The sequence below is a fragment of the Manis pentadactyla genome, chromosome 1 (assembly GCF_030020395.1).
Source record: "Manis pentadactyla isolate mManPen7 chromosome 1, mManPen7.hap1, whole genome shotgun sequence".
Taxonomy (NCBI): domain Eukaryota; kingdom Metazoa; phylum Chordata; class Mammalia; order Pholidota; family Manidae; genus Manis; species Manis pentadactyla.
The window spans coordinates 199290420-199316962 of NC_080019.1; the positions used below are offsets into that span (position 1 = coordinate 199290420).

General features: G+C 55.7%; 1 protein-coding gene and 1 long non-coding RNA gene across 6 annotated transcripts; one reads left to right on the forward strand and one right to left on the reverse strand.

The window, feature by feature from the left end:
- Window positions 1–6030: 6030 nt before the first annotated feature.
- On the reverse strand, window positions 6031–20469 carry TPRA1 (transmembrane protein adipocyte associated 1). 3 transcript variants are annotated; one of them, XM_036911590.2, is made up of 11 exons: window positions 20104–20469; window positions 12300–12441; window positions 12052–12184; window positions 9429–9509; window positions 9265–9337; window positions 9094–9173; window positions 8483–8569; window positions 8253–8313; window positions 7956–8058; window positions 7779–7859; window positions 6031–6604 (listed from the first exon to the last, which is right to left on the reverse strand). In XM_036911590.2, exons 2-11 carry the CDS (start codon window positions 12422–12424, stop codon window positions 6361–6363), a joined length of 1068 nt encoding a protein of 355 aa, XP_036767485.1. In that variant the 5' UTR covers window positions 12425–12441; window positions 20104–20469; the 3' UTR covers window positions 6031–6360. The 3 variants fall into 3 exon arrangements, with proteins under 3 accessions (XP_036767485.1, XP_036767484.1, XP_057361819.1); XM_036911589.2 differs by having other exon boundaries at window positions 8459–8569; window positions 20104–20467; XM_057505836.1 differs by lacking the exon at window positions 9429–9509 and having other exon boundaries at window positions 8459–8569.
- Window positions 20470–20555: 86 nt separating this feature from the next.
- On the forward strand, window positions 20556–26517 carry LOC130684570 (uncharacterized). Of its 3 annotated transcripts, none has more exons than XR_008998894.1 (4): window positions 20556–21108; window positions 21559–21695; window positions 22301–24092; window positions 25023–26517. It is a non-coding gene; the product is annotated as an uncharacterized LOC130684570 (long non-coding RNA). The 3 variants fall into 3 exon arrangements; XR_008998891.1 differs by having other exon boundaries at window positions 22301–23274; window positions 23934–26517; XR_008998890.1 differs by having other exon boundaries at window positions 22301–26517.
- The last annotated feature ends 26 nt before the right edge of the window (window positions 26518–26543 follow it).

Here is a 26543-nt window from a genome sequence, read left to right on the forward strand (position 1 = left end):
GTTAGAGGCCTGCAGTCAAGCCCTACCCTGCCTCCTATTGGGCCATGTGACCTCTCACCCCTCAGCTTCCCCATCTGTGCAGTGAGCATCCTACCTGCCCACATGGAGTGTTTAGAACGCCGCCTGGACATAGACAGCGGTGGAACTGCCACTACCATGGCCCCCTGGATGACAAACACCTGTCGTCTTTCCCCAGGATGACCAGCTCACAACGTGGGGCTTCACTTCTGAAGCACAGGCCCTACCGACGGCCCGACTTCCTCTCTGATGTAATCCTTTAAGTCAGCTCCCTCCACACCCTCCATCCCTGGTGCTGCTGGCAGTGCAGTGTGGCAACCCACTGTCCCCTGGGCCCACCTCCCAGCTCTGCTTCCCACCAGACAGTAGTTGCACGTCTCTAAGCCTCAGTGTCCCCATCTGTAAACTAGGGATCAGGGAGCAATACAGGTCTTGCTGGGTACTTATCCAGACATAGGCAGATTGACCTCTAGTGGATGACACATGGGTGTGAAATGAGGGCCACTGCCTCTCAAGATGAGACCCCCTCTCTGAGAGGCAGCAACCCCTTGAAATCCCAAGCAGCCCTGCCTCTGCCCCTGCTGGGTCCTGGCCCAGGTCCAGGTCTGGGGGCAGAGGCTCTGCATGCATCCCCAAGGATGCAGGGTGCTCAGGACCACAACCTTTCAGACTTACTGGCCTTTTGCGGTTCTGGGGAGTGTGGGTCCAGTCTCCAGCCCAGTCCTCCTGTAAGGCCATGGGGAGAACCAGGTGGCCACTCAGTGCCAGGGGGCTAACGCCAATCTGTTCACTGGGGCTGAGGACCAAGCAGGGATCTCTGATGCCTCGCCATCCCCACATCCATTGCTAAGACTGAGGAAGCACAGGCCTGTGGCCGCCGCAGTGCCCTCCGGGGATCAGCAGCTGCTTCTCTGGCCTGGCTGTGCCTGTCATGATCACTGGCCCTGGGGAGGCAGAGGGTAGGCACAGGTCTCCTGGGAAAAGCAGGAAGAGGAGTTCTCCTCTGATGGGCTCAGTGACAGGGTGCTGGACATCCAGGTAGCAGATGCAGGCAACCTGAGCATCGCTGGAGGCGGACCTGGGAAGCTGGTTGGCTGCTCCATGCTCATTAAGAGGGAAGTGGGTTTGCCCCTCTTCGGCACAGCAGGGACTCCTTGCCAGGGGAGGAGATGACGCTTCCTCTGCTAGCATTCTCGAAGATGAATGGTAGCACCTCCAGCGCAGGTACTGGGGACACACTAATAAACAGTAGCCTGGATTCAGTGTTTCCTCAACACCACAGGCACCATCTCCAAAAACGAGCCTGTGCCACCACGATGCATCTGCTCCTCCTGAAGAACACACAGGTCCCATCCCCAAGGCAGAGGGAAGGCTGCTGGAGGAAAGCCTGGGGCACTGGGGTTCAGGGCCTGGCCCAGGCATCTCTAAGGAAGGGAAGCCAGACACAGCAGGGGCCAACTTCTGTGTGACACCAACAGAAAGATCCACCAGATCTGAAAATAAGGCCCATGGGACTCAGGATAAGGGGATGACCCCATGAACCCCAGAGCTATTAGTTGTCCCCCATCCAGACCCTGCTCCCCCTATTTTTTTGAAATCAAATTAACTGAGCACTGCTATGTACCAAGTGGTCTACATTCTTTAACTGTGTATCAGTCAGAATATGCTAGGATGTGCTGCAGTAACAAACAGCCCCAAATCTTCCAGGACAAGGTTTCCTTCTGGGTCTGCTCCATGTTCAGTGCACCTTAGCTGAAGAACTCTTCTCATGGAGGTGTCCCAGGAACCCACGCTGACGGAGGCTGTATCTGGATATGAGCTCCCACATTTCTGCAGCAGGACAGAGTAATATACTGGCAGTTCACTCTGTGCACATTTCACTGGCCAAAGTAAGACCCATAGCTTTACCCCTCTCCTTAAAGGGCAGGGAAGTACAATAATCCTATGTGTGTGTCCAGAAGGAGGAGGAGCAGAAAATGTGGGTGATCCTTCAGGGAACCCCCTTACACAGGTGCTGTGAATCCCAGTCCACAACCAGACAAGTGATTTTCTAGAATGCTACTTAATTTCTGACTTGACCCTACTCTGCTGAGTGGGCAGAAGATTTAACCTCAGTCACTCCTGGGGGGTTTCTGCCTGGCCCATAGATCTGGTCAAGGCCCCAGGATCTCACACAGTGTCAGGATGTGGGGGAGAGAAGCTGTAGTGCCATTCAGTGCCATAGGATGAATTGTATCCCCCCAAAACTCACATGTTGAAGCCCTAACTCCCCGTACCTTAGACTGTATTTGGAGATAGGTCCTTGAGGAAGTGCTTAAGTTAAAATAAGGCCATTTGGTTAAGCCCTAATCCATCTGACTGGTGTCCTCAGAAGAAGAGGAGATTTGGGCAAACAGTGACACCAGGGATGCACATGCACAGAGGGAAGGCCATGTGAGGACACAGCATGCAAGCCAAGGAGGGGCAGGAGGGGCCTCAGGAGAAACCAACCCTGCAGGCACCTTGATCTTGGACTTCTAGCCTCCAGAACTGTGAAAACATCAATTTCTGTTGTTTAAATCCCCCCAGTATGTAGCACTTTGCTATGACAGCCTGAGCAGACTAATACACCCATTAGTCATGTGTTCACACCTGTTCACACTGAGTCCCCCAGTGCTCCTGGCCACAGGGACCCACAGGTCTCTGAACTCTGCTGCATCGGTACCACAAAGGCTGGGAGACCCCTGCAGCAGCTGAGGACCCTAACTCCAGGGTCCTCACCTGGACTTGGGTCCTCAGGGGCACACAGAGCTCTCTCCCAAGGGGATTCCTACCTCTTCTTTTCCACATACCCCTGCTGCCCTCTGCTACCCAAGGAATTTGGAAACAAAGGCCAGGAAGCTACCTATGAGCAGCAGGCTTCCCTGGGCCCCAGGGCCAAACTCCACCAACACAGGAGTGAGAAGGTGGCTGACGTTCAGAAAGGAACAGACACAAATTAGTATTACCTTGAAACATTACCCATCTCCCTCAAGTGACCCCTTGGAGAGAATTTTATAATCTCCATGTGTTTCTGTTAGGATTGGGTTTGCTGTAAACAAGATAGGTTCTTTCTCTTGTGTAAAAGAAATCTATTGGTAGCAGCTCACTGCTGGTATGGCAATGCCATATTTTGTCTTTCTACTTGACCATCCTTGATAAGTAGCTTCCCAAAGTCACCTCATCACCCAATACAGCTGCTGGAGAGTCAGCCTTCACATCTGCATTCCAGAAGTAGGAAGGAGAAAGGTAGGAGGAGAAAAGAGTCCATCTCCTCGCTGAATCAGCTCCCTTTAAGCAATTGGTGCTTAAAAAACAAAAGTCCCTCTTACTTCTACTAACATCCCATTGATTCAAACTTAGTCACATGACTGACAGCAAAGGGTTAGGGAATGTCACCTTTTCCCTGGGTGCTTCACAGACCCCCAAAAAATCAGGGTGCAGTTGGATAAAAATGGGTATCAGGTGGCTACCAGTCCTCTGCAACCCATGTCACCGATGAGGAAACAGAGGGTCAGAGAGAAGACGTGTTTGCCCACAAGTCCATGGACTCACTCAAAGTCCTTGAGCAGCAGCAGCAGGGAGGAGGGAGGTAAGACTGAAATTTGGGCTACATGTGGTGAACTCCATCATCACATCAAGGTTCCCAGAATCCCCTACATCCTGGCCACTCCTTTTAATGCCTGTTTCACCCAGACATAGCACATGGGCTGTGGTCCTAGCAGATCCAACATGAGCAGGGCTTTACAGGAAGACTGAAAATTACAAAGGCACCCAGGGTCAGTGAGTAGGGGTGAAAAAAAACTAGTACAACTTCTTTGAAGGCTCTGTTCTTTCAGACTAGTTTCATCTGTAAAAGAAAAATTCAAAGTGGCTTAAGCAAAGGAGACATGTATTTCTCTATTACATCCAAGAAGTTGTTTGAAGGTAGAAAGCCCAAGGCTATTATGAATGTACCACTGTATCAGGGCATAGGCTCCTCCTATCTTGCTGCACTTCCATGAGACTTCCATTCCCAAGATGACTGTGGCTCAAGATGGCTGCTTCCGCTCCAGCCACTGCAACCACATCCCAGTTAGCTGAAAAGAATGGAGCCTAGCCTCTCATGAAGGAGTTTGCATGCACACTTACATCCCATTGGCCAGAACTTGGATACATGGCCATAGCCACCTGCAAGGAAGGCTGGAAAATGGAGTCTCATTCCAGGCAGTTGTGTATCCAGTGAACAATCTGGGATTCCTTTACAATGGAAGAAAAGAGAACATGTATTGGAGGACAGCTATTCAACTCTGTCAGAAGATGTAAGACCAATTAAAACCAATGAAGATTGTGTGCTTCCGCAAGTCCACTTGCATGAGTCACCAAAAACATATTTACAAGGGTTTTTGTCATGGCTTTGTTATTGCAAAATACAGTAGAATCAAGTCTATCCTGAGGGAGCTGGTTAAATAAACTGCCACATATGCATGAAGTACACAGCTGAGAGGGAAGCAGCTCTCCCACCACGCATGATCCCATGATCAATTGCCAAGTGGAGAAAACAACATCCAGGTTATGTACGTTCCCAAATCAGCGGCTAATAGATGTACACACATGAACACACACAGGCACTTCTGGAAGGTCACGAAGCCCCTGGCCTTGGTGGTACTTCTGGGAAGTGGGGGAGGTGGGGAAACTGAATGTCAAGGTAAGAGGGAGTCACCGTCCATTCCACTGTATACGTCCTTGCACTGCATGAATTTTTTTTCTTTTTTGCCATGTGCATACATTATCTATTTAAAAAAACAAACTGAAATCAGAACCAGTGGGCTCTAGCCTCTTTTCTTCTGTTGATGCCTTCCTGGCGACCCAGCTGTTTGCTCAGTAATTTGTACCGGGCAAACCCAGGCTGCAGACGGCGCACACGTCAGAGGCTGCTGCTGGCTCTGGCCCCCAGCACTTGCCCTGAAGGCTTCCCTCCCTGCCTAACGGGCATCTACAAAAGCTGCCAGGTCTGAGAGGTCGCAGCGAAGCCTGCAGCTTGGGAGAAGCCTGCCAGGAGCCCCCCATGGTCCCACAGGGCCAGGAGTCCAGCTCACTGGCCATGCCTTTGCACTTGCTGGGACCCACACCCACCAGAGCCCTCTGTGCCCTGGATCCCAGGGAGCCTGACATGTCAGCCCCACATGCACAAGCCTCATGAGAAAGGAGGGCTGGCAGAGGAGACAGGAGCCAGGCCGGACCCTCAGCATCCCCATGGCCCCACTGGACCTCCTCTCTCTGGCAGTGGGAGTTACATAACTGGAAACTCCCTTTTCCTCTGGCTGCCCAGATTCAAGGCCAGACTTAGGCACAGTGGCAGCAATGTAGACACAGGCAGCCCCTCTCCCCTTACCGTCTTACCACCCCAGTGCTTTATGCTGACTTATCCCCATACCCAGCCCATCACACCCATCCTGATTATAACTGTCATTCCCTACCACCCTATTTCTGAGTGCCTACTATGTGCCACACACTATCCTAGTGGCTAAAAATAATTCCAGTTATTACTGTTCCCTGATGCTATGCCAGCCATTCACTCTTACTACCTCTTAATCCTTATAAATATCCTTGCAAGGCAGGCCTCTTTATCCCCATTTTACAGAGGCCAAAACCGGAGCTGTGGCTGCTTAGGAAGACAGAGTGGAGGGAGCAGAGAGGATGGAACCCACAGGGCTCACTCCAAACCCACACCCTGCACCGGGGCAGAGGGACAATGGCGCACAGGGACACAGTTCTCTTTCCACGTGTGTCTCCCCTACTCAAACAGGCCCCTGGCTGGGAGGCTGGGGTCAACTCTCTACCTCCAGGCAGCCAGCCCAGGGCCTGGGCACCGGCCAATGGCCTTGGTTAAACAGGTTAAAGCCCTCCCGGGCCCAGGATGCAGAGGGACGCACAGGGACCTCAGAATGGCCTTCGGGCTCCTGAACAGAGCTGGCCACAGAGTTCCTACAGAACCCCATAGTGTCACATTCCTCTCATTTTCCTTTTTATTAAAAAATAGATCAAGAAAATATACACACTTCAACCCACCCACTAGAGCAGACTTTGTGGAGGCCACAGTGCCGTGGGGAGTGGGCAGAGGGGTGGGGAGGGCCAGACCAGTCCTGATCAAAGTCTTGGCCATGTCCCTGAGCAGGGAGATGGCAGGTAGAGATGGGAGGTAGCCCCCCAGCTAGAGCAGAGGTGGCTGAGGGCAACATGAGGCCGGGAGGGCAGGACGGGGCCTGCCCAAGGCTGCTGCCGTGGCCTCGCCCTTCTCCACATGGACTCTCTGCTCCCTGGCCTCCTCTCGGGTCTCAGCACTCAGGTATTGATCGCCTTCCAGCGCTTGCTGTCTGTGCTGTTGATGCTGCCCGTGTGGCAGGGCATGGAGGCCACGTCATCCAGGTAGGCCACCCCGCCGGCCACGTCGAACTGTGTGCTGGCAGCCCCGGCTGCCTCCAGGCCCTCGCGCCGGGCCACGGCATACGGCTGGGGCAGGTGCATGTCCGGCTCCTCGGTCTCGTCCACTTGGCATTTGTAGGAGAACAGGATCTTGGGCTCCGAGCTGGTGGGGAGGACAGAGGGGCAGGGGAGCCCCACCGCAGGAGTCAGGAGAGGCCCTCCCTCTCTGGGCAGTACGGCTGGCAGACTGGGAGGAAAGGGGCTAATGGCTGCTAACGCCCACCCGGAGGCCCTGTCACTTGGACTCTAGGCCACAAGGACTTGTTTTAAACTCAGCGCTCCTGGCTGTGTGGGCTCAGGCAGGTGCTTCTGCACCTGCCTTCTCACTGCAATATGGGTGCAACTATCAACTTCAGGGGGCTCCTTGCCAAGGGTGAATAGGATAAGTCGGGAGCCTCAGCCGGCGCGGGGCGCAGAGTGCTCAGCAAACGTGGCGGTGACCTCCGCCCAGCAGCTGTTACTACCCGCTGTGTGCCTGCCCAGTCCCTCAGTCCTCAGGATAGCTCTGAAGGAGCAGCATAGCACCCAGTGTACAAAAAAGAGCCTGAAGCTTGGGGTGGGGGCAAACGCCAGCGCTTCCACCACGTTACAGGCCAGGGGTCCAAGCCTCAATCCCACATGTCCTTAGCATCGCGTCTTCCTGACATGCCTCCAAACACACATGCGTACAAGTGCACCCCGCCACATGCCCAAATACACGCGGGACTCCCCCAACCCTGTTCCTCTCCTGGTAATACATGCGGCAGGAGCCTGGGGGTTTTGGGTCTACTTTGTCCCTGTCGTGTCTGATGGCTACAGTGGTGCCCGGCACACAGGTGCTCAATGAATGGTCACTTAAGGAATGAGCTAATCCATCCTTAAATAAAAAACAGCACGTGCAGAACAGTGTGCATAGCTACTACCTCTGGTGGGGAAAGTATGTCTGTTGCATATAAAATGTATATATATGTGTATGTTTCTAGGTGTATACATGGACGTGTGTGCATGCACGTGCGCGTGTGTATATCTACATGTATACATATGCACGACTGTATATGTACACACGTACACCCCATCCACCACGGTTGTCCCGTGCTATCCCTGCACGGAGGAAGCAGGGAGGCTCACGACGCCACAGCATGCTTATGCGCAAGCGCACAAGCTGAGGGCGTAGTTCCATCGGAAGCCACGCGGGGGCGCCCGCAACCCTTTAAACTGCAGGGCAGTCGGCGGCGAGACCCCAGAACCGGCTGCGACCCCCACCCGCCAACCCGCAGTCCCTCTTTGGAAGGACTCACCCGAAGAAGCCCCGGAGGAAGGTCACGTAGATGAGGGGCGCAAAGAAGCTGAAGTAGAGGAACGTGGTGGCATCTACACAGCTGGAGGGGTCGGGAGGGGCAGGTCGGGGTGAGGCCTCATGCGAAGGGGGGCTAGCCTGCTCCCTGTCGCCCCCAGCCCGGCCTCGCCCCGCGTACCAGAGCCCCTCGATGATGTCGGCACAGAGCAGCGCGCTTCCCAGCCCCTGAAGCAGGTTGAGCAGCGCCAGGATGCCTGCGTACACGTAGAAGCTCCTCCGCGCTGGGGGGTGAGGGGGCGTGAAATCCTGCCCTGGCCTCCACCCTTCCTGCCCAGTATATCACCTGGGACCCCTCTGGGTCCCCCGGGAGGCCACCCTCCCTCTCGCCAGGGCTCTCCAGCTCTAGGCCACAGTGGCCCAAACAGACCCCTGCCCTGGGCCCAGTCCCACCCCGCGCCTGGCGCCAGCTGCTCACAGGGCAGGGAGATGCGCTCCTTCAGTGGGGTCTTGGGAAGCACGACCACCAGAGAGTAGACCTGCGGGAGCACAGTGGGCCTGAGAAGGATGCTGGGGAGCACCAGGCTGAGGCAAGCCCCAAACCAAGGCATCCGGGCCCCTGCCTCCAGCCCAGAGGCTCACCCAGCCTCCCCCAAGGCAGTGGGGGAACACCCGCCACCTCACCAGGAAGAAGAAGCAGGAGCTGACCAGCCAGAACTGGCGGCCCCCGTGCCCATAAATGTTGAAGTCCTCAGCAGAGAGGTGGGCATCAGGGTACAGGATCTCCAGTGTCCCCTGTAGGGACAGGCAGGGGAGGGTTTCACAGGCTCCTGTCACCTGGAAAGCCCCCTTCCTGGGAGCCTTCCCCCTGGCATACAGTCCCCAAAGCTGTCCACCCCACCCACGCAGCTCCCCAGCCTGGTCCTGAGTTCCTTGCTCCAACACCCAGAACAGGCCTGGCAGGGGGTAGAGCTGGGCAAGGGGCAGCCCCTGCCCAACCTAAGAAACGGGTCTCTGAATGCACAGCTCTCAGGGAGGTCTGCAGACCTGCATTGTCCCTACCTGGGCTGCCTGTTAAACCGGCAGGTACTGGGCATCTCCCTGCCCCGACCCCGACCTACAAGATTGGGATGGGTTGGGGGCATGACCTGCCTGGTTAGCAAGCACCCCAGGTGATCCCTTAGGTGCATTTAAAGTTTGAGAACACTGCACCTGATAAACTTCACAGCCTGACCCAGGACCAGAAGCAGTGGGTGCCCAGCCCTCACTGATCCCCGGCCCCTTCAGGGGGCCCCTGGGCTGTCCCAGCCCACCCTTGCCTGGGTGACAGAGTAGGCCAGGGACAGCACGGTGGTGATGGCCAGCACCCTCCTGATGCTCGACTTGCTCTCCAGGTGACCTGGAAGAAACATGCTGGTCAGTCAGCAGAAGCCAGCCAGGTGTCCGCCAGGGAGGGGCAGGGAGAGCGTTGGCCCCGGCCGCACACGCACCGAAGGCAAGGCCAAGAATGACCACACTCAGCTCGATGGCCAGCAGGAAGAAGCGGGTAATCTCCCACAGGATCTGGACATAGAGGGGGCAGGGTGTCAGCCAGGGGCCAATCACCCCTCTCCCCAGGGCTCAGCAGCCCCCTTGTCGGCAGGCCCAGCCACACCTTATCTGCGACAGTTGCAGCATCCGAGGTGCTGATGGACACCACGGCCCGGGCGATGCCCACCAGTGCCACCACGACCACCTGGTGGGAGAGGGGGTGGGGTGGTGGAGTCGGGGCCCAGACCTCCGGGAATCGGGGGACTACAAGCCCATTCCCCACAACTGCAGGAGCCTGATTCCTCAGAAGGGAAGGATTCCAAACTGAACAAGTCGGGGGTGGGATGCAGTGGAGTGGGGGAACCTCAGGCCTGGCCCTCCCCTCTCAGACCTCAGTTTCCTGGCTACACCAACAGCCTTGGAACACTTAGTAGGGGTGACATAGTGGAGCCAGGCTGCCTGGGTCCGAATGCCAGCTCTGCCACTTTCTGCCTCTGTGAACTCAGGGAAGGAACTGTACTTCCATGCCTCAGTTTCCTCATCTGTGAAATGGGGTAAAAACAGCGCCTGCTGCATTTGACCGTCGGGAGGACCGAATGGAGAACAGTACGTAGCAGAAGCGTGCCTGGCACACATAAGAGCTAGGTACACGTTTGCTGCTAGTACTGCTGTATTAAGGGTTTTCCTTCTGAGACACGGGCGCTAGGTGCAAGGAGACTGTAGGGAAGAGGTGTCAGTGACCCTGGGGAAGGCTGCTGCACCAGAGCTTGTGGAGAACTGCCTGTGCTCGGCATCTGCAGTTTTATCAGCCTGGTATCGACCCCTTCCTCTGGCTAGAGCCTCCTTCCTCTACCCTGCCCTCTCCTCCTTCACATGGTTTGGGCTGACCCACCACTCCTGGATTCAGGGACTGGTCGGCGACCCAGGGCTGGCCATTCAGCATATGCCATTCCCCTGGTTTGGGGCTGGGGGTGGGGGGGAAAGGAAGTCCAGTGAGAGTCACACCCAGGACATGAGGTGCAGCCCTGGGGAAAGGAAGTTCAGGGGATGCAAGCCTGGAGCTGCTGGGGCCACCGGCCAGCATGAGAGCAGAGGCTGCTAGACACAGGGCCATCACAGGGAGCCAAGCCGAGAGGGAGGCAGAAACGGTGCCCCAGCAGCATTGCTGAGCCCCTGAACCAGCCATGCCTGAAGCCCTGGGACCTGTCAGCTTCCCACCAATTACCTTGTCTCCGGCTTCTGTGAGTTTAGGTTGGGTTCACTGACACAAACAAACAAGAGGGCCCAAACTCACACACACTCCATCTTTTGTGTCATGAAAACCATGTCCAACCACTGGAAGTGGATGCCACCCAGCAGGGCCAGAGGCAGAAGCCACAGACTGTGGTGTGCCTACCGCAGGCCAAGCACTCCTGGGCTGGAGCTGGGCCCACCGTGGTACTCAGTGCTCAACTCAGTGGCCAGCGTGCATCTCAGAGGAGGCACTGAGGCCCAGAGGGCCAAGCCGCTGGTCCAAGGTCGTTCCGCACAGTGGGCTTTTTGGAAGGCAGGCTGCCCAAGTGTACTCTTACCGAGCATTGCGAACTCCCTGGCCCTACCCCGTGTTCCTGGGTACTGGCCCCGGGTCCCTCCACCCCGCCCACTCCCTGAGGAAACACATCTGCCTGACAAGCAATGGGTGCCTCATATCTGTTGAGTAAATACCCAAATGAGTAAATGCTCAGAGAGGCAGCGGGAGAGAGCAGAGATGAAAGCAGGCCTCGATCCCCACCCCTGCCCACTGCCACCTCACAGGGAAAGGGGCTCCAGCGGGGGCCTCTGGGGCCTCAACCAGTGTCCCCCCAGGTTCTCCATGGCCTCCTCTGCCTCTTGGCCTGCCCACTACCCACTCCTACGATTGGGATGTTCTGAGCCAGGCCAGAGAGGAGGACCAGGGAGCCACCCAGCTTTCAGTAGAGGTAAGTAAGAGTCACCACAGGGGGACTCCGGTCAGTAAGGCCCGAGCCCTGAAGGAAAGGAGCTGGTTACCCGGCACCTGGGGCTGCACCTGGGGCCGTCTTCTCACCCACAGCCCTGTTACTTCTCCCAGGCAACACGCACAGGACCACTGAGTGATGAAAATTCAGGCTGCTCTCCTGACAGGTGGTAAGTCTGCTCCAAAGAGATCTTGTAGAATGTGTGGGTGTGTGGACGTATGGACAGATGGATGGATGGACGGATAGATGGATGGATGGATGGATGGATGGATGGATGGAAGCTGCAGTGAGCATTTTTTCCCTCCCAGCATCTATTCCCCTTCCCCACAGTACTGGTTCCCCAGTTTTCTTCCAAGGACTATGACCCTCCTCAGTCCATATTACCTGGCCGACCCCACCCTCCAAAGAGCCTCTTCCCCTGATCATTACAGGGACGAACATGGGACACGAGATGGGCCAATCGGAGGGAATTCCAGGTCTATGCTGGCACCATCAGGAAAGAGGTACTGTGCTGGGGTTGGCAGGGAGGCAGGATGTCAGCTCGCCCGAAGCTGCTCTTGGCTGTCCGTGATGCCCTAGCGGACAACTCATCTAACATAAAGCTCAGAGGAGAGCAGGGATGCAGACAAAGACCAAGTCCTGCTGACATCCGTCAATGCCCTGGATGCAGCCATACCTGAAGCTGGCCAGTATAGAAGCAGTTAATAATGCTCTTTTCTGCTTAAGCCAGTTGGAGTTGGGTTTTCTGTCACCAACTGGAGTGAAACTCACCAGGATATAGAAGGTGATAAAAATGGGGCTGGAGGTGACGCGGATCTTGGCCCGAGCAAACGGAAGCTTCCAGAGCAGGAAGATGAAGAACAGCACATTGGGGATGAGCAGCAGGAGGTCCCAGTACCGGACCCTAGCAGATAGAAACAGAGGCTGGCTCGCTGGTGAGGCTGTGAACCCATGCCCCCCCACCATCCCCTCCCCGCCCCCCACAGCCTGCCTGCTCAGTGGGGCTGTCCCTGCCTCACCTAGAGGTACCAATGTCCTCATAGAGCAGCAGCAGACAGCGATGCGGCACACTGAGGTTGGGTGCCAGGGGCGGGGGCGGCACTATGCTCCCGTTCAGGCCAATCACCTCTCCCAGGGTGTCCATCCCGCCAGCAGCCAGCCCTGGGGGAGTGAGAGGTGCCATGTTAGCAATGCAGGGGCTGTGTGCCTGGGGCCACTGGGTCTCAGGCTCCCTGTGGGATACACGAGAGGCTGCCTACAGTGGGCCTGCGGACCGCTCCCCCACCCGCCCATGCCTGCCACAAGCCAAGCTCCGACAGGGGCCCAGCCCTTCATGTCAGGCTCTGTCTCTTAAGTCCCAGGCAATAAAAGCCACCCCAGTGACAGAGCCCATCTGTGTGCTGGGCCCAGCAATGCATGCCTCTTGCTGTCACCCCAGTGAGTCCCTCCAAACCCGGGGGCGAGGGAGAAGGAAGCAGAGGAGCTAGGAGCCAGCATTCACATCCCAGCCTACCCCTACTTCCTTTTCCCCTGGGCCTTAGTTTCCCCCACTTCTGAAGTGGGCACAATGACAGCATTCACCGTGTGAGGTTGTGGCGAGCACTAAATAAGCAATGTGGATGGAGTGCCTCCCGCAGCCTGACGTGTGCGGTCCTCAGTGACTGCAAGCTGCAGTGCCACCCTCCACAGGGACGCAGAACTGCCAGGGTAGCCAAGTAACCTGCGTGCGGTCACACGGCTTCCCAGGGCCACACCTCAGGTGGACCACAACCCCTTGCCTTCCTCTGCTCCACCCTGGAAAGGCAAGATGCAAACGGAGGGAACACCGCACCAAGGAAGACGCGCAGGAGGCCTCCACACGGATCCCGGAGCGGGAATAGGAGGCAGAGGGAGGAGCTGGGAATGAGACATTAGGAATCCAGCCAGAAGACAGGGCAGCTGGTGTCCTGGGCCCTGGAAGCCGCCCTGGAAGCCACCCTGGACAACTGAGGTGGGCTCCCAGGTCACAGGGCTCTCGGGGGTGGCTGCAGAGGAGCTGGGCCCACACGGACAGCTCAGGGGGACCCAGGGCAGGGGAGCCAGTCGTGGCCAGGCACCAGGACATAATAGATGCCTGCACGCAAATGACTTGAACAGACTGGGCCTTGTGACCCAGCATCTCCACTTCCAGGTACATTCATAACCACCCAGGCCAGAGTGGCCCAAGTGCCCACCATCAGCAGAACACACACATTGATGGCAACACTCCATAAACAGTGCAAACAGGGCAGAAATAAAAAGAACAGACTGCTGCAGGCAGTGAGGACCCCACAGACATGATGCTGAGCAGAGCCAGGCCCAAGTGCAGACACGCGGTCTGACCCCCGTGGAGATCCAGGTCAGGGGCCCCCTTGCAAAGGACGGAGTGCAGAGTGGAGGTGAGGCACGCCAGCTTCTGGATGCTTGATCTGGGTGGTGGGTATGCAAATACGCAGACAAGCTCACTGTGTCAAAATTCATCAAGCCGCATACCTGTGATGTGCACACTTTTCTGTATGGGATTTACTTCAGTAAACTTTTCAAAATTAAAAAGATGTGTTCTGTTTAAACGCCTATAGCACAGGCCTCCCCTCCAGCAGGGAGCAGCCCAGGGTGCTCAGCACCGGTTGGCAGGAAGGGTTTTCAGATGAAGCAGGACCCGAGCTGGCACCCTCACCAGCACCACCCCCAAGCAGCAGGCCCCAGATGGGCAGAAGGGACACAGGGATACCCTCACTACTGATCCAAGCCATGGAACATGATGCCGCCTCTGGTCAAAAGGGACGGAGGATCCTGTAGCAGGTGGACCAAGACCTGTGGCTCAGGACCCTCCATTCTTCCCTCCAACAGGCCATGGACTGGCTCTGGGGTCACGTCCCCATATGTGGGCATGCCAACGACAGGGAGTATTAAACAGAGCATGCCAGACACATAGTAGTTCCAAAGAAAGAAACTGGCTCCTTCCCTGTTCCCTACTGATGGAACAGCAACCAAAGTACCCCCTTCATTCTTGCATTCTCCCACCACAGCAGACACGGCTGAGCACCTTCTGTGCACCCTGGGTGAATGTAGGCACTGGACACACAGGACTTTCACAAGCCCTCATTCAAGGTGCCAACCACCAGCACACAAAGAAACTATACTTCTAGAGATAAGTGCTAAGAAAAAAGGAGTGGTACAGAATGATGGGAAACACAGTAGAGACTTGTGGGGCCCCCAACGTCCCCCCTTCCCTTTTGTGCTGGAGCCTGTGGATTTTAGCCTGCATGTGGCTTCCCAGAACAATGAGTACTTTCCCAGCTTCCCTTGCCACACTGTCTGTGGCCATATAACTGAGTTTCATCCAGTTGGACATGAGCGGTGAGGTTTGCCAATTTCAGGTCATGTCTTTCTCCTGCCCCACTTGCAATATGGGATGTGGTGGTAGGAGCAACAGCAGCCATATTAGACCACAAGACAGAAGCCACATATTGAGGATAACAGCAATAAGAAGGTGTCTGGGTCCCAGACATGATAGGGCCTCCATGCATGTCCTGGAAAGCTTGCACACTGACTGTCATGGAACAGACAGGAATAATCTTCTATCTTCTTACCTTGGCTCTGGGGGAAAGAGCCACTATACTGGCAACACAGGGCTGCTGAGGCAGGCTCCCGGATCACAGGACTCTCAGGGATGGCAGCAGAGGAGCTGGGTCCACACTGAGAGCAGCAGGGACTTTCACAGGGAGCTTATGGGGACCCAGGGCAGGGGAGCCAGGTATGGCTGGGCACCAGGACATAACAGATGCCAGCATTCCAAATGACGACTTGAATAGACTCGGCATTATGACCCGTTGTCTCCACTTCCAGGCACATTCATTACAGGCCAGGCCAGGAGCAGCCCAAGTGCCCACCATCAGAGAACGCACACACAGATGGCAGCATTCCATAAACAGTTCAAACGGTGCAGAAATAAAGAGAAGAGACTGCCACAGGCAATGAGGACCTCACAGACATGATGCTGAGCAGAGCCAGGCCCAAGTATGGACATTGGCCTTTGTTTCAACAGCTAAGCCGGAAGCCCAGTGAATATAAAGGGGTGCGGCTCTGCACTGGGTTATCAGACAAGGTAACATCTGAGCTGAGATCTAAATAACTGAGAAGCAGCCAGCCTTGGAAAAATCTGGACAAAAAGCATACCAGTGGGAGGACTGTGGATGCAAAGGCCATTGGAAAGAAATAGGCTTGGCCTGTTCACAGGGCAAAAAGCAGGCCAGAGTGGCTGGGGTGAGATCCAGAGGCTGGTGGGGCCACATAACCACACACAATGTGATTTCACTCCAAGTGCAAGCAGAAGGCTGTTCTGAAGGCAGGTGACAGGACCGAGGACCCCACTTCCATGTGGAGGGAATCACTCGGGCTACTGTGGAGAATGGACGGAAGCAGGGGCAGAGTGGAGGCAGGGAGACCGAGGCGGCTGTGCCTGTCCCGGTGAGAGAGGACAGGGCCTCACTAGTGGTGGCAGTTGGGGTGGATGGAGGGATCTGGAACGCCCCTGGGAGGCGCAGCCAGTAAGACCACAGACACCAGTCGGGAGTGAGGGGAGAGAGCCAGGGAGGCTGATGTCATGGCTTCTGGCCTGAGACGCCGGGTATTTTGCAGAGGCCAGGCTGACACTGTGTCGGGGTCCCCACCAAACACTGCCTCCTTCTTCCTTGCTAAAAAGGTGCTGTTTAGTTTCTGACTCCCTCCATGATGCCCTGCTGAACAGGCGGGGCCCCTCCCTGGCACTGGAAGTGGAATCTCGATTAATGCAAGCCAGTGGTTTGGGGTGGGGCCGCATGAAGCGAGGCATGCCGCAGTCCCGGACCCTCAGCGGGGTACAGGGGTGTTCCAGTTTGACAATGGGGCTGCAGGCGGCAGGGGGCTGTTGATTTTTCACAGACAGGGTTCAGGGCTACCAAATATTCTGCAACCTTCGGGACAGTCCAAATGCTTGTCCTCCCCTTTGCCAAGAGCGCCCTGCAGAGAAACTCTGGTCCAAGCCAAGAACGGTGGGCATGTTCTCCATGCCAGAGGCAGGTTCAGGCAAGGGCATGTGATGTCACATGGCAGAAGTCTCCTCTAGGAGAAAGGCCCCCTTCTTTGCACCTCTATGTGGCCGTTGAAGGTGTGAGTCCAACCTGCAGCCATGCTGCACCCACGTGAGGCCATGCTGGACACAGGGAGGTCACAGCGGGCAGGGGGTGTGCCTCCTCCCTCAAGACTTCCAGTGACCCAAGATGCTAACTTGAAAGTGACTGGAGTTGAAGGACAGGGCTTCTGCAGCCACCCTGCTCAGCACTCCCTGTGGGACAGTCTTCTGTCCCAGCAACCTGATACCAGCTCTGGCCTGGGACAGAGGACCAAGCAGCCCCAGGCAGGGCAGGACTGACGGGTGCTGGCCCAGCATCCAGCAGCTTCCAGGAACAGAGAGGCCCTTGTGGCAAAGAGGAGCCAGTGGGAATGAACAGGAGCCAGCAATAAGAGAAGCCATAGTGGGGGGCTTCTCTTGGTTTTGCCTGTCCAGTACCCCATTTTTCTCGGGGGTAACCTCAGCTACCCCAGTCTCTATCCATGAGGTTTAGATAGAGCTCACTATTACCCCTTTACAAAGCTAAGAAATGGGCCTGTGATCTAAGCCTGGCCAATGAGAATCAGCCCTGAGACTTCTGCCTAATTGTTAGGAAACAGCTACATTTTCTGCTAAGAGCAGTAAGCCAGAGCTGTACCACTTTGACACACACATGGATACCCACCTGAAAACAAAGCCAGCACAGAGGAATACAGAGCTGAGAGACAGATGGAAATAGATCGTCGTGTGAGACCCTGGGTGCAACCATACCTGAAGCCAGTCCTACCCCCTGGGCTTGTTAGTTATAAAATACAACAAATTTCCTTCTCATCTGAGGTCAGTTTAAGTCTGATTCCTCTAATTTACCACTGTACAACTTTCAGCTGACACAGGTTATAGTCTTGGGCAGGCCTGGGTTGTACTTCTGGCTCTGCTCTGTGCTACGTCATTTCCTCTCTCTGAGTATCATGGTGACACCACCTACCTAACACGGCTGCTCAGAAAATCAAACAAGTCCAGAGAAATAAATGTCAAAAGGCCATACAAAGGTAACTGCTGCTTTTATTCCCTGAGGGACATGGAGAGGAAAGGATTTGGTTCACGGGTCCAAAGGCCCCCTTCAAAGTTCACCTGCTCCAGGGTCTGGGATGAGGAACAATGTCAGCTGCTGTCCCTCCACCAATTCCCCTACTAATTCTATAATCACGGCGAGAACATTCACTGAGCCCTCCCAGCCCTATGGGAAGTACTTCTGTTGTACAGAGCTCAGAGTCAGGCAGGCCTGCAATCCAGGTTGTCTGCCTCTAGTGCCCAGACCGTGAGGCAGCAACTTGCCAGGTGGCCCCTCAGGGCCTCGGCTTCTCCACCTTCCCACGGAGGGCTATATGCTCCATCTAGGACTGTGCTTCTCAGACCTGAGGGCTGTGGACATGCAGGTTCTGATCCAGCAGGCCTGGGGCAGGGCTAGGAGTCTGCGTTTCTAACAGGCTCCGAGGTGGTGCCCGCTGCTCTGCTGATCAGGGAACCACACTTGAGTTATGAGGCTGTCATTCTTAACAGGGCTGCCAGTCTGTGTCAACACTTATCAAAATAACTGAAGCAATAAAAAATAAATAAAACGATGCCCACTGGGTACAGACCCAGGGCTGGATGCTTTACAAGTGGTAGCACACTTAACCATCACGGCCCCCGCTAAGAGAGAGGGACCTAGTATTGTGCGCAGTGTGCAGAGGCACAGAATGTAAGGCACTGGCCCCACATTCTCCTCCCACCACATGGGTGAGCTCCTGGCCCCCGGGGGTGGGAGGGGGAGGGCAGGAACCCAGACAGTGGCAGAGCACGGGGTCTGCAGGCTCAGGAAACAGGACCAGGGAAGGCCGGCTGAGGGCAGACACAACGGGTGGGGAAGGGAATTGTCAGAGGAGGAGGTCCTGGAGTACTGAGCGCTCTGGGGCAACCCTGCGCCTGTCAGGACCAGGACAACGAGGACGGCTGCTTCTTCCACTTGGGAGGGACTCTCCTGACCGCATTAACATTCCAGAGGCCATCTTCCCATGCCACATGGGCCTCCACCTCCCTCCCACACTCCCTCCACCCGAGGCCCGCCTGTGGAGCAGGACACCAGCCCAGCTCTGCTCGTGAGGTACCAGGTCTGCCATGAGCTCCTGGACAAGGCCCCCCCTCCTGGGCCTCAGCTTCCCATCTCTCATCTATGCAGTGGGATTGACCGAACCTGACTGGGAGTTGCTGGATGGGAAACCCCAAGGAAGACTGAAAACCATGAGCAGAAGAACGAAGCTGTCATTCTTAGTTGCTATAATGTTCCTCTACTTCCGAACCCAAGCTGGTTGGTTGTTGAGCTTTTAAACCTGGAACCAAAACAGGGAGAGAAACCTCCATAGATAGAGGCCGACGTCCTTACCCCACAGCCTTAGAGCTGGGAGTAGATACTACGTAGAGAGGCCCCTCCTGGTAAACTGCAGCAGCCTGGGCGGGAGCTTCCTTCCCCAGAAGGAAGGGGAACCCTGGACCCCTTCCCTTGGCCTTCAAGGCCCAACTTGACCTGACCCCTGCCTGCTGCTCTGCTCATCGCCTACCACTCCCCAGCCCCTGGCTTCCATCGTTTTCCCCAAGCTGCCAAGCTTATTCCCACCTCAGAACTTTGTTCTTGATCTTCTCCCACCATTACCTCAACATTCGGGCCACCTCCTCAGGGAAGCCCTCCTGAACCATCTTTCACAGCTAGCATACCCTGTGCTTCTTTACAATAATAGCACTTGGCCTCTGCCTCAAGTGGTGGCCCTAGCTGTGTATTTATTTATGGGTTTACTGGCTGTCTACCCCAGCCTGCTCATGACCCAATCCCCTAGAACAGTGCCTGGCACAAAATAAGTTGTCAGACAATACGCTAAGAGGCAGACAGATGAATCTCCAGCAGAGTGCAGCCAAGACCTTGTGGGGAGTGAGAGCAGGACCCCACAGACCCTGCTGCGGAGTGGGCGGCAGTCACTCCCACCCTTCCTCCCCTAATCCAGCAGCAGAGCACTGAGCGCGGCATGGGCCCCCGTGGGTATAAACACACTCCCTGGCCCGTTTCATGTTGCTGAAGGCCACCGTAAAGCTGGAGGCAGGCCCCGTCACACTGTAGATGGCGACACAGGCCCGGTGGGGGGATATCTCAGGCCAGATCTTCTCGTGCACAGGCTCAAGCCACAGGGTCCACAGCTCTGCTTGCCGGCCACAACCCCAGACTCTGTGCAGCTGTGAGGGTCCGCACTCCCTCCTCTGCCCCCTGCCCCCGCGGGACTCCCAGTTCCAACCCCTCTCCCTTTAGTCCTCACACCCAGGGACCTCTTTGCCCTCTGAAGCTCCTCCAAGGGTGTCCTACGAGGCTGTGCCCTGAGCAGGAAGGGGTCACTCCTGGAGGAGGGAGCGGGGACAGGTGGTCGCCCATCCAATCGATGGGGATGAGGGTCCCCATCGACGCCGGGCTCTTTTTCAGCTGTCACGGGGGGTCACTAGATGCTCCCGGGCTTCAGGAGCTCCCCTCCCGGAAGGGGTCGGGGGACAGCGGCTGTTGACGAGGCGTCTATGGAGCAGTGGTCCCAGCCCGGGCAGAGGCGAGGAGGCGCCCCACGCGCTGTAGGATTTCACCGCGCTGGGATAGGACCCCCTCCAGTTGTGGCAGGATTGGGAGAGGGTCACCTCCTTACCTGAGGGCCTCAGCCCGCTCTCAGGCCCCGCCGCCAGGGCGGCCCATTCGCTGTAGTGGGTGCGCTGACCGCGCAGGGGCTCCGGGATTCCGGCCTCCCGTGCGCGGAGCTGACAACGGGGCCGGGGAGCGTCGCGCAAGAGCCGAGGGAGGCAGGCTCCACGAAAATCGGGGCAAGCTGGCGGCGTCGAGAGTGTTCAGCTCGCCGGGCCCGCAGGGCCCACTGGCCCCCAGGACACCGTGCAGCCCTTGCCAGCTGCAGCAACCCGGAAGGCAGGAGCGTCCTTTTCTTTCAGCCAAAACTACAAAAACATTCACAGTCCCTACTTGTAGCGCTCAGGCCCGCCCCCCAGCCTCCAGTAGCCTATAGGAGTGGAGCGACACCTAAAAGAGGGCACAAACAACGGAAGAAGCCACTCAGATCCCTAAGGGGCGGAGCGGCCCGCTGACCTCTTAAAGAGACAGCACGCAGGCACTGCGGGAACGGGAAACCACTTGGGGGAGGATAGCTGTTGCGTTTCTCAGCCGGAAAAACGCCTTGATCGCTGACCCGAGAGCTGAGGACTTCGGCCCCTCGCTGGCCAGCTGTCAGCAGTTGTCAATGGACCCGCTCGCTCCGGCCAGCGCTCCTCTCCGGGGCCGGACTGCAGCCTGACGGTCCGGGGAGGAGCCGCGGCAGACCGGCCCCCTAGCGCGCCACCGCCTCGGGCGTACGGCAGTCGCTGACCGGCCGGGTGACCTTTGGTCACCTGGGTGAGGAAGGAAGGGTAGGAGACACCCCTCCCAGGAACGACGCGTTCTGACCAGCTTGCTACGCCGCCAGGACGTCCACCATCAAAGCGCTCGGGCGTCGTTTACCTCCACCCAGATTGCAGAGACTAATTTGCACAACAGCAACCCTGCAGGGCAGCTATTATCAGTCGCCTTTTACAAGGGACGCACCTGAGACGTTAAACAGCTTGCCTAAAGCCACACAGCCAGGAAGTGTCAAAGTCAAGACGCAGGGGTTTGAACTGTCCTTCCTCCATCTCTAACATCAACAATCCTTCGTCTAGCATTCAGCTTCCTCTAGGAAGCTTTCCTGACTGCCCCTGGCCTCGCCCTCCTGACATCTACATGTGTCCACTCCTGCCTCTCTTCTGCTGTTAGCACTGCCTGGTCCAGCCCTCCCTGCTTCGGAGTCCTCACCTCCCACCCTCCTCCTCCTCCTTCAGTGTGCTCAAACCACACTGCTTTCTGTTTCTCTTCGTTGAATATGTATATATTCACACACCAAGCTTGTTCCTGCCTGTGGATCTCTGCATCTGTCCTTGCCTGACTGACTCCTTATCACATGACTTCCTCCTTGACACCCCAGCTAAAAAGTAGCTGTCCAGTCTCTATCACATAATGCCCTTTTCTTTCCCTCCCAGCACCATCTCTCTAACATGATTATATTCATTTACTTGTATCCTAGTGAGTCATCAGCCTCCGCCTACTAGAGCGTCAGTGTCAGGGGACAGAACCATGCTTGTCACATTCCCTGCAATGTCCTAAGGCTGACTCACTGCCTGGTGCAAATTGAAGGCAGCCTCTTCTGACACCAACCCCAAGGTACACACCCCATGGTAGCACATCTGCTTCCAGTGCCGCTGCAAGGAGACCGGGCCTTGTCTTCACCTACTCCTGTTCTAAAACAGGGTACACTAGGAAGGAAGTCACCGCCTTGTAACCATTTGGGACTTGGTTTAGCTGGAACTTTCCCAGCCTGGACCGTGGTTGGCATGCTCAGCTTCTGTATCAGCCAGGAGAGGCTGTGCTCCATGCTGATGTGTCCCTTCCGGAATGGGCTGTGCAGAGTCAAGGTCAGCCCCCAGTTTCCTTCAGGAAGTTCACGCATTATCCCTACCCACACGTTGGCAAAAACAAGTCCTTGGCCACTTCTAACCTCTAGGGGCAGGAAACTTCCCTCCTACCAAGTGCCAGGAAGGAGGAGAGATGGAGTTAACTGAGGCGGGGGCCCAATGACTAACCTTTACTTTTCTGTGTTTTGAGACACTACAGACTTCCTGGGGCAGGGGTGGGGAGGAGTTTGCTATTACTATCACAATGCACGATTCTGTGTTTTTATTCTCTTGAGTTTTGGGCCCCACACGTGGGTCTCTGTGAGATTGTATTTGTGGAATAACAGCTTATCTATTCCACCCCCTCTCCTTCAGGGCAGAGGCAGCAGCTTATTCACTGCCGTATCCCTTACGCACAGGATTGAGTGTGGCAACAGCGAATTTCAATGAATGGTTGTTTAAAACACAAAGATCTGACACCCGGGTTCTGTTCATTGCCTGGCACCAAGCTCAAGGGTGGTGGTCATTCTCTTGAGGACACAGCTGACAGTAGGAGAGGCTGTTACAGAACCTGGCTTCCTGACAGCAGTGGGGATCCCAAAATAATAGAGACAAGATGGTAGTGCTCAGCTGTCAGAGACAGAGGGGCCCAGCCATCATAGAACCATCTAGGCCAAAGTACCAGCCATGAAGCCTGACTGATCACTGAGACAGACAGACTCTGTAGTCAGTAGAATAACACTTGGTTTGTATGATGACAGTTTTCAGAGAGGTGAAGGTTAAGTGACAGTCCTGAATCTTACCCCCACCATCTCACCTCGGCCAAGAAGTGAGTAAAAGGCAGTATCACAAACCAGGGGAAATGGCAGAGATTAGTGTTTCTGTTGAAGACCTAGAGCCTCTGAGTGGGGCAGGGGGTGTGGGGCTGGACCCCATCATATTCCTATTTAATTCATCCATCCGTCTGACTTTAAAACAATACAGGGTATGGGAGAGGTCTGCTACCGACTCAACCAACTAACAGCGCAAACAGCTGTGGTGCAAGTCATGCCAGCACAGATCAACACAGCCTCAGGTCCAGTGTGTGGCCTTCCTTCCATCTGGCCATCCCCATCAGGAACCATTGACTTTCACAGGGAAGGACAGCAGTTCACATTTATGGTCTTGCCCCAGGCCCGTGGTCACCCTCCCACCCTTTGTCATATTAAATCTGAAGGGCCCTGGCCATCTGGACATCTGCAGAGCAATGCACTGCTTTACTGCACCGGAGACATCCCTGCTAACCTGGCTGGACGGACAAGAGGAAACAAGTAAATGAAGACCTTGATGAGACATTTGTGCTCTAGCGGGTGGGAGATAAACCCTGTGAAAATCTGGGGGCTTGCATTCAGTGAAATTGGTAGGGTCTAGTGGTCTAGGAATGCCAGGACAACCCTCCACAGTCCGGGACAAATGTGGCACACCCCATCACAGGAAAGGAAGCACAATGCTGGGACTCACTCTTTGGGTTCTGGAGGTGGCATATTCCACACCTAGGAATGCTGCTCTGACCCATACATCCCTGGGAGACATTAAAGGCTTCCAGCTTTGAATGGGGCTCACAGCAGGAAAGGCCTGTCCCATGGGCCACAGGACAATAGACCCTGTGGTATTAGAGGCATATGTGGTAAAAAAGATGCTGTTTAAGGTTTCTGGCAAGCCCAAGTGCTGAAACCATGATGTAGATCCCTAGGGTTCTAGAAGAAGGCCAGGGCAACGACACCAGAAAACCACATACAAATTCAAAAGGCACCTCCCCCAAGCTACAGGACCCTGGTAGAGATGACTAGGGTACATCAAGTGACCACGAAGCCAGAGCAGGCCCTAATGAATTGGGTTCTATCAGACCCACTAAGCTGCAAATTCAGGTGGGCCCAGCAGCCATCTGTTGTAAGACTAAGCGATCAATTGTGGACCCATGTTATATACCACTGTCACATCAGCACCTCTCCCTCATTCACACCTACAGTCGACTGGAGGGCCCTCATGACCAGCTGACAAAGAAGGGAAAAGGCTGTGCTTGACCAGAGATGAACCAGCTAATGATCAGATGCAATGTCCAGAGCAGCAGCAGCTACAAGAAGACCTTGAGGACAACAGCCATAGGCTGAAGACATGGAACCAGGAGGTAGGAGGACACTTGTCCTTGATGATGTCCAGGGCCTGATGCCTACTGATGTGTGAAAAATAAACCCCAAGGTGACGTGGCTCCAGAGAGTCCAACATAGCTGTTGGCTGGGGTCTTCAGTTCCTCTCTCCATGGGGCTGTTCACTGGGCCACCTGTGTCCTCAGGACATGGCAGCTGGCTCCCCTCAGAGTGAGAAGGAGAGTGAAGCCACAATCTCTTCATAACTTCATCTCTGCAGTGACATCCAATCAGTGTTGGCCACACAGACCAACTCTGGTACAGTGCGGGAAGAGATGACACAAGCTGCCAGTACCAGCGGGCAGACCACTGCAGGCTGTAACAGAGGCTGCCCCACCCTGGTCCACCTTTGCATTCCTCCTACCCTCCTCCCACCAGTATGCCCAGAGGGCCTCTCCCCTCACAAAAGCCCTTCCTCAACCACAGGGCCAACTCCTCCAAAGAGCTGTCCACATTCACCCTTCTCACCTCCCTGCAGTCAGCCCTCGAGCACATTCCACTGTGGTGTCCAGTACCCCTCCGGCACAGACCAGCTCTCACAGGCGCCACCAATGGCTCCTGGTCCTCCCAAACTTGGCCTCTTGGCAGCTTGTCATCTTCTGACCCCATCTGTCATCTTGCCTATCTAGTCGGCAGCCTCTGAGATGGCCCACAAGAATCAATTCTCTCCCCATGACAATGGGCTGCACCTAGCCACTTGCTTCTAAAAAACAGAATATGGCACAAGTGACGGGATGTCACTTGAGGGATATGGCTTCTGCCTTGTATGGCTTCTCTCACCCTCTCACAAACCTGCTCTGTGCAAAGCCAGCTGCCATGTAGTGAGAGGCCCTATAGAGAGGCCCATGTGGCAAGGAGTGGAGGAGGCCCCCACCTCTGCACCAGTGGGAAACCGAGTCCTTGTTCAACAGCCTAGGAGGCACTGAATCCTGCCATGGGAGAGAGCCTGGAAAAAGGATCCCCCCAGGGCTAAGCCTTCAAATGAGACTGCAGTCCCCACAAGCACTTTGTCTGCAGCACTGTGAGAGACCCTGAGGCAGAGGCACTCAGCAGAGCTGTGCCCAGATCACAGACCCACGCTGGGATAATACACAGTCATTGTTTTAAGCTGCTAGATCATGGGATAATTTGTTATGCAGCAAGGGATAACTAATACAATCCGCCCCACCGTCTCCTCTGGCTTCTCCTCAGCAGCTCCCAGAAGCCCAGCTCCTGCCCAGTGTCCTTTGTGCCTCTGAACTGTTAGGGTTTCTGGGGCCCCAGACCTGGCTTTCTTCTCTTCTCACTGCACTCACTCTTTGGATTATCTAGCTACACCCATGGCAGTCTACAGCTGTGACCCAAACTCTTTCTCAAGCCCCAGACCTGTTATTGAATTCAGTATCTGGTATCTCCACTCAGAGCCCAAGTTCAACACAGCAGGAAATACACTCATCCCCTGTCCCCCAAAACTTACTTGTCTTCCTTTTGAGTTTCCCATCCTCCACCCAGTCTCCTAAGCCAGAATCCTGGTGTCATCTAGATGCGTCCCTTTTGTTGTCCTCAACCCCTAAGGCCAACAGACTCTATCTCCTGAATATCTCTTAGATAATTCTAGTCCTCATCCCCCTCCTGCCCCAACCCTGGGCCCCATCAGAGCTCCTTCACTGCAGAGCAGCACCAAGAGGGCTGTGATCCAGGCCTGCCCTGTTCACCAAGGGGCCCACCCTAACCCGAGCTGCCTGGAACTGGAGGAAGAGGCACAGCAACCACTTCCAACCTGGTTTGACCCACCTCCGTGCAGAAGCAAGCTGAAGGATTCTCCTAAATCCCACACTGCTCTCATCTCACTCTGCTCGAAATCCTCCTGTGGCTCCCCATTGCCCTCAGGATAAAGCTCCAGCTCCCAAGAAAGACTTGCAGCGTTTGTCACCTGGGCGCTCCAACCTTGTCTTGTCCCTATCTGCGCATCGCAAGTTGTTCAACCAGAGCTAAGAAATTGCCTGCAGATCCCTGCCGTGCGGGCCAAGCTCCCTACATCTTCACAAATAACATTCATTCTATATGGAATATCTTTGCAACTTTGCTCCAGGCGCTGAGGACAGCTACCAGAACATGAGATGCGGCCTCCTGCAATCCTGGAGCTGTGTCGATGCCTGAAGTATTCAGCCTGAGAGCTCTTGGAGAAGCTGAAACGGAAAGTCCGCTCCTACGACAGTGAGAACACCTCCGAAAACAAGGCTCTGGCGTAGTCGCCTCACGTGTAAACTGGCCGTAGCGTGACCAGGGTCTGACAGCCAGCAGGTGGGGCTGGTCCAAACGGCCCCCACCCGCAGCTCCCGCTCCCTCACCTTTGCGAGTTAAGCAACTCAGAGCCCGGGGACAGCTCTCCGGCCGGCACCGGGAGGAGAGCTGGGGCTGTGGGCGGGGCCTCCCTTCTGGCCCGCCCCCTA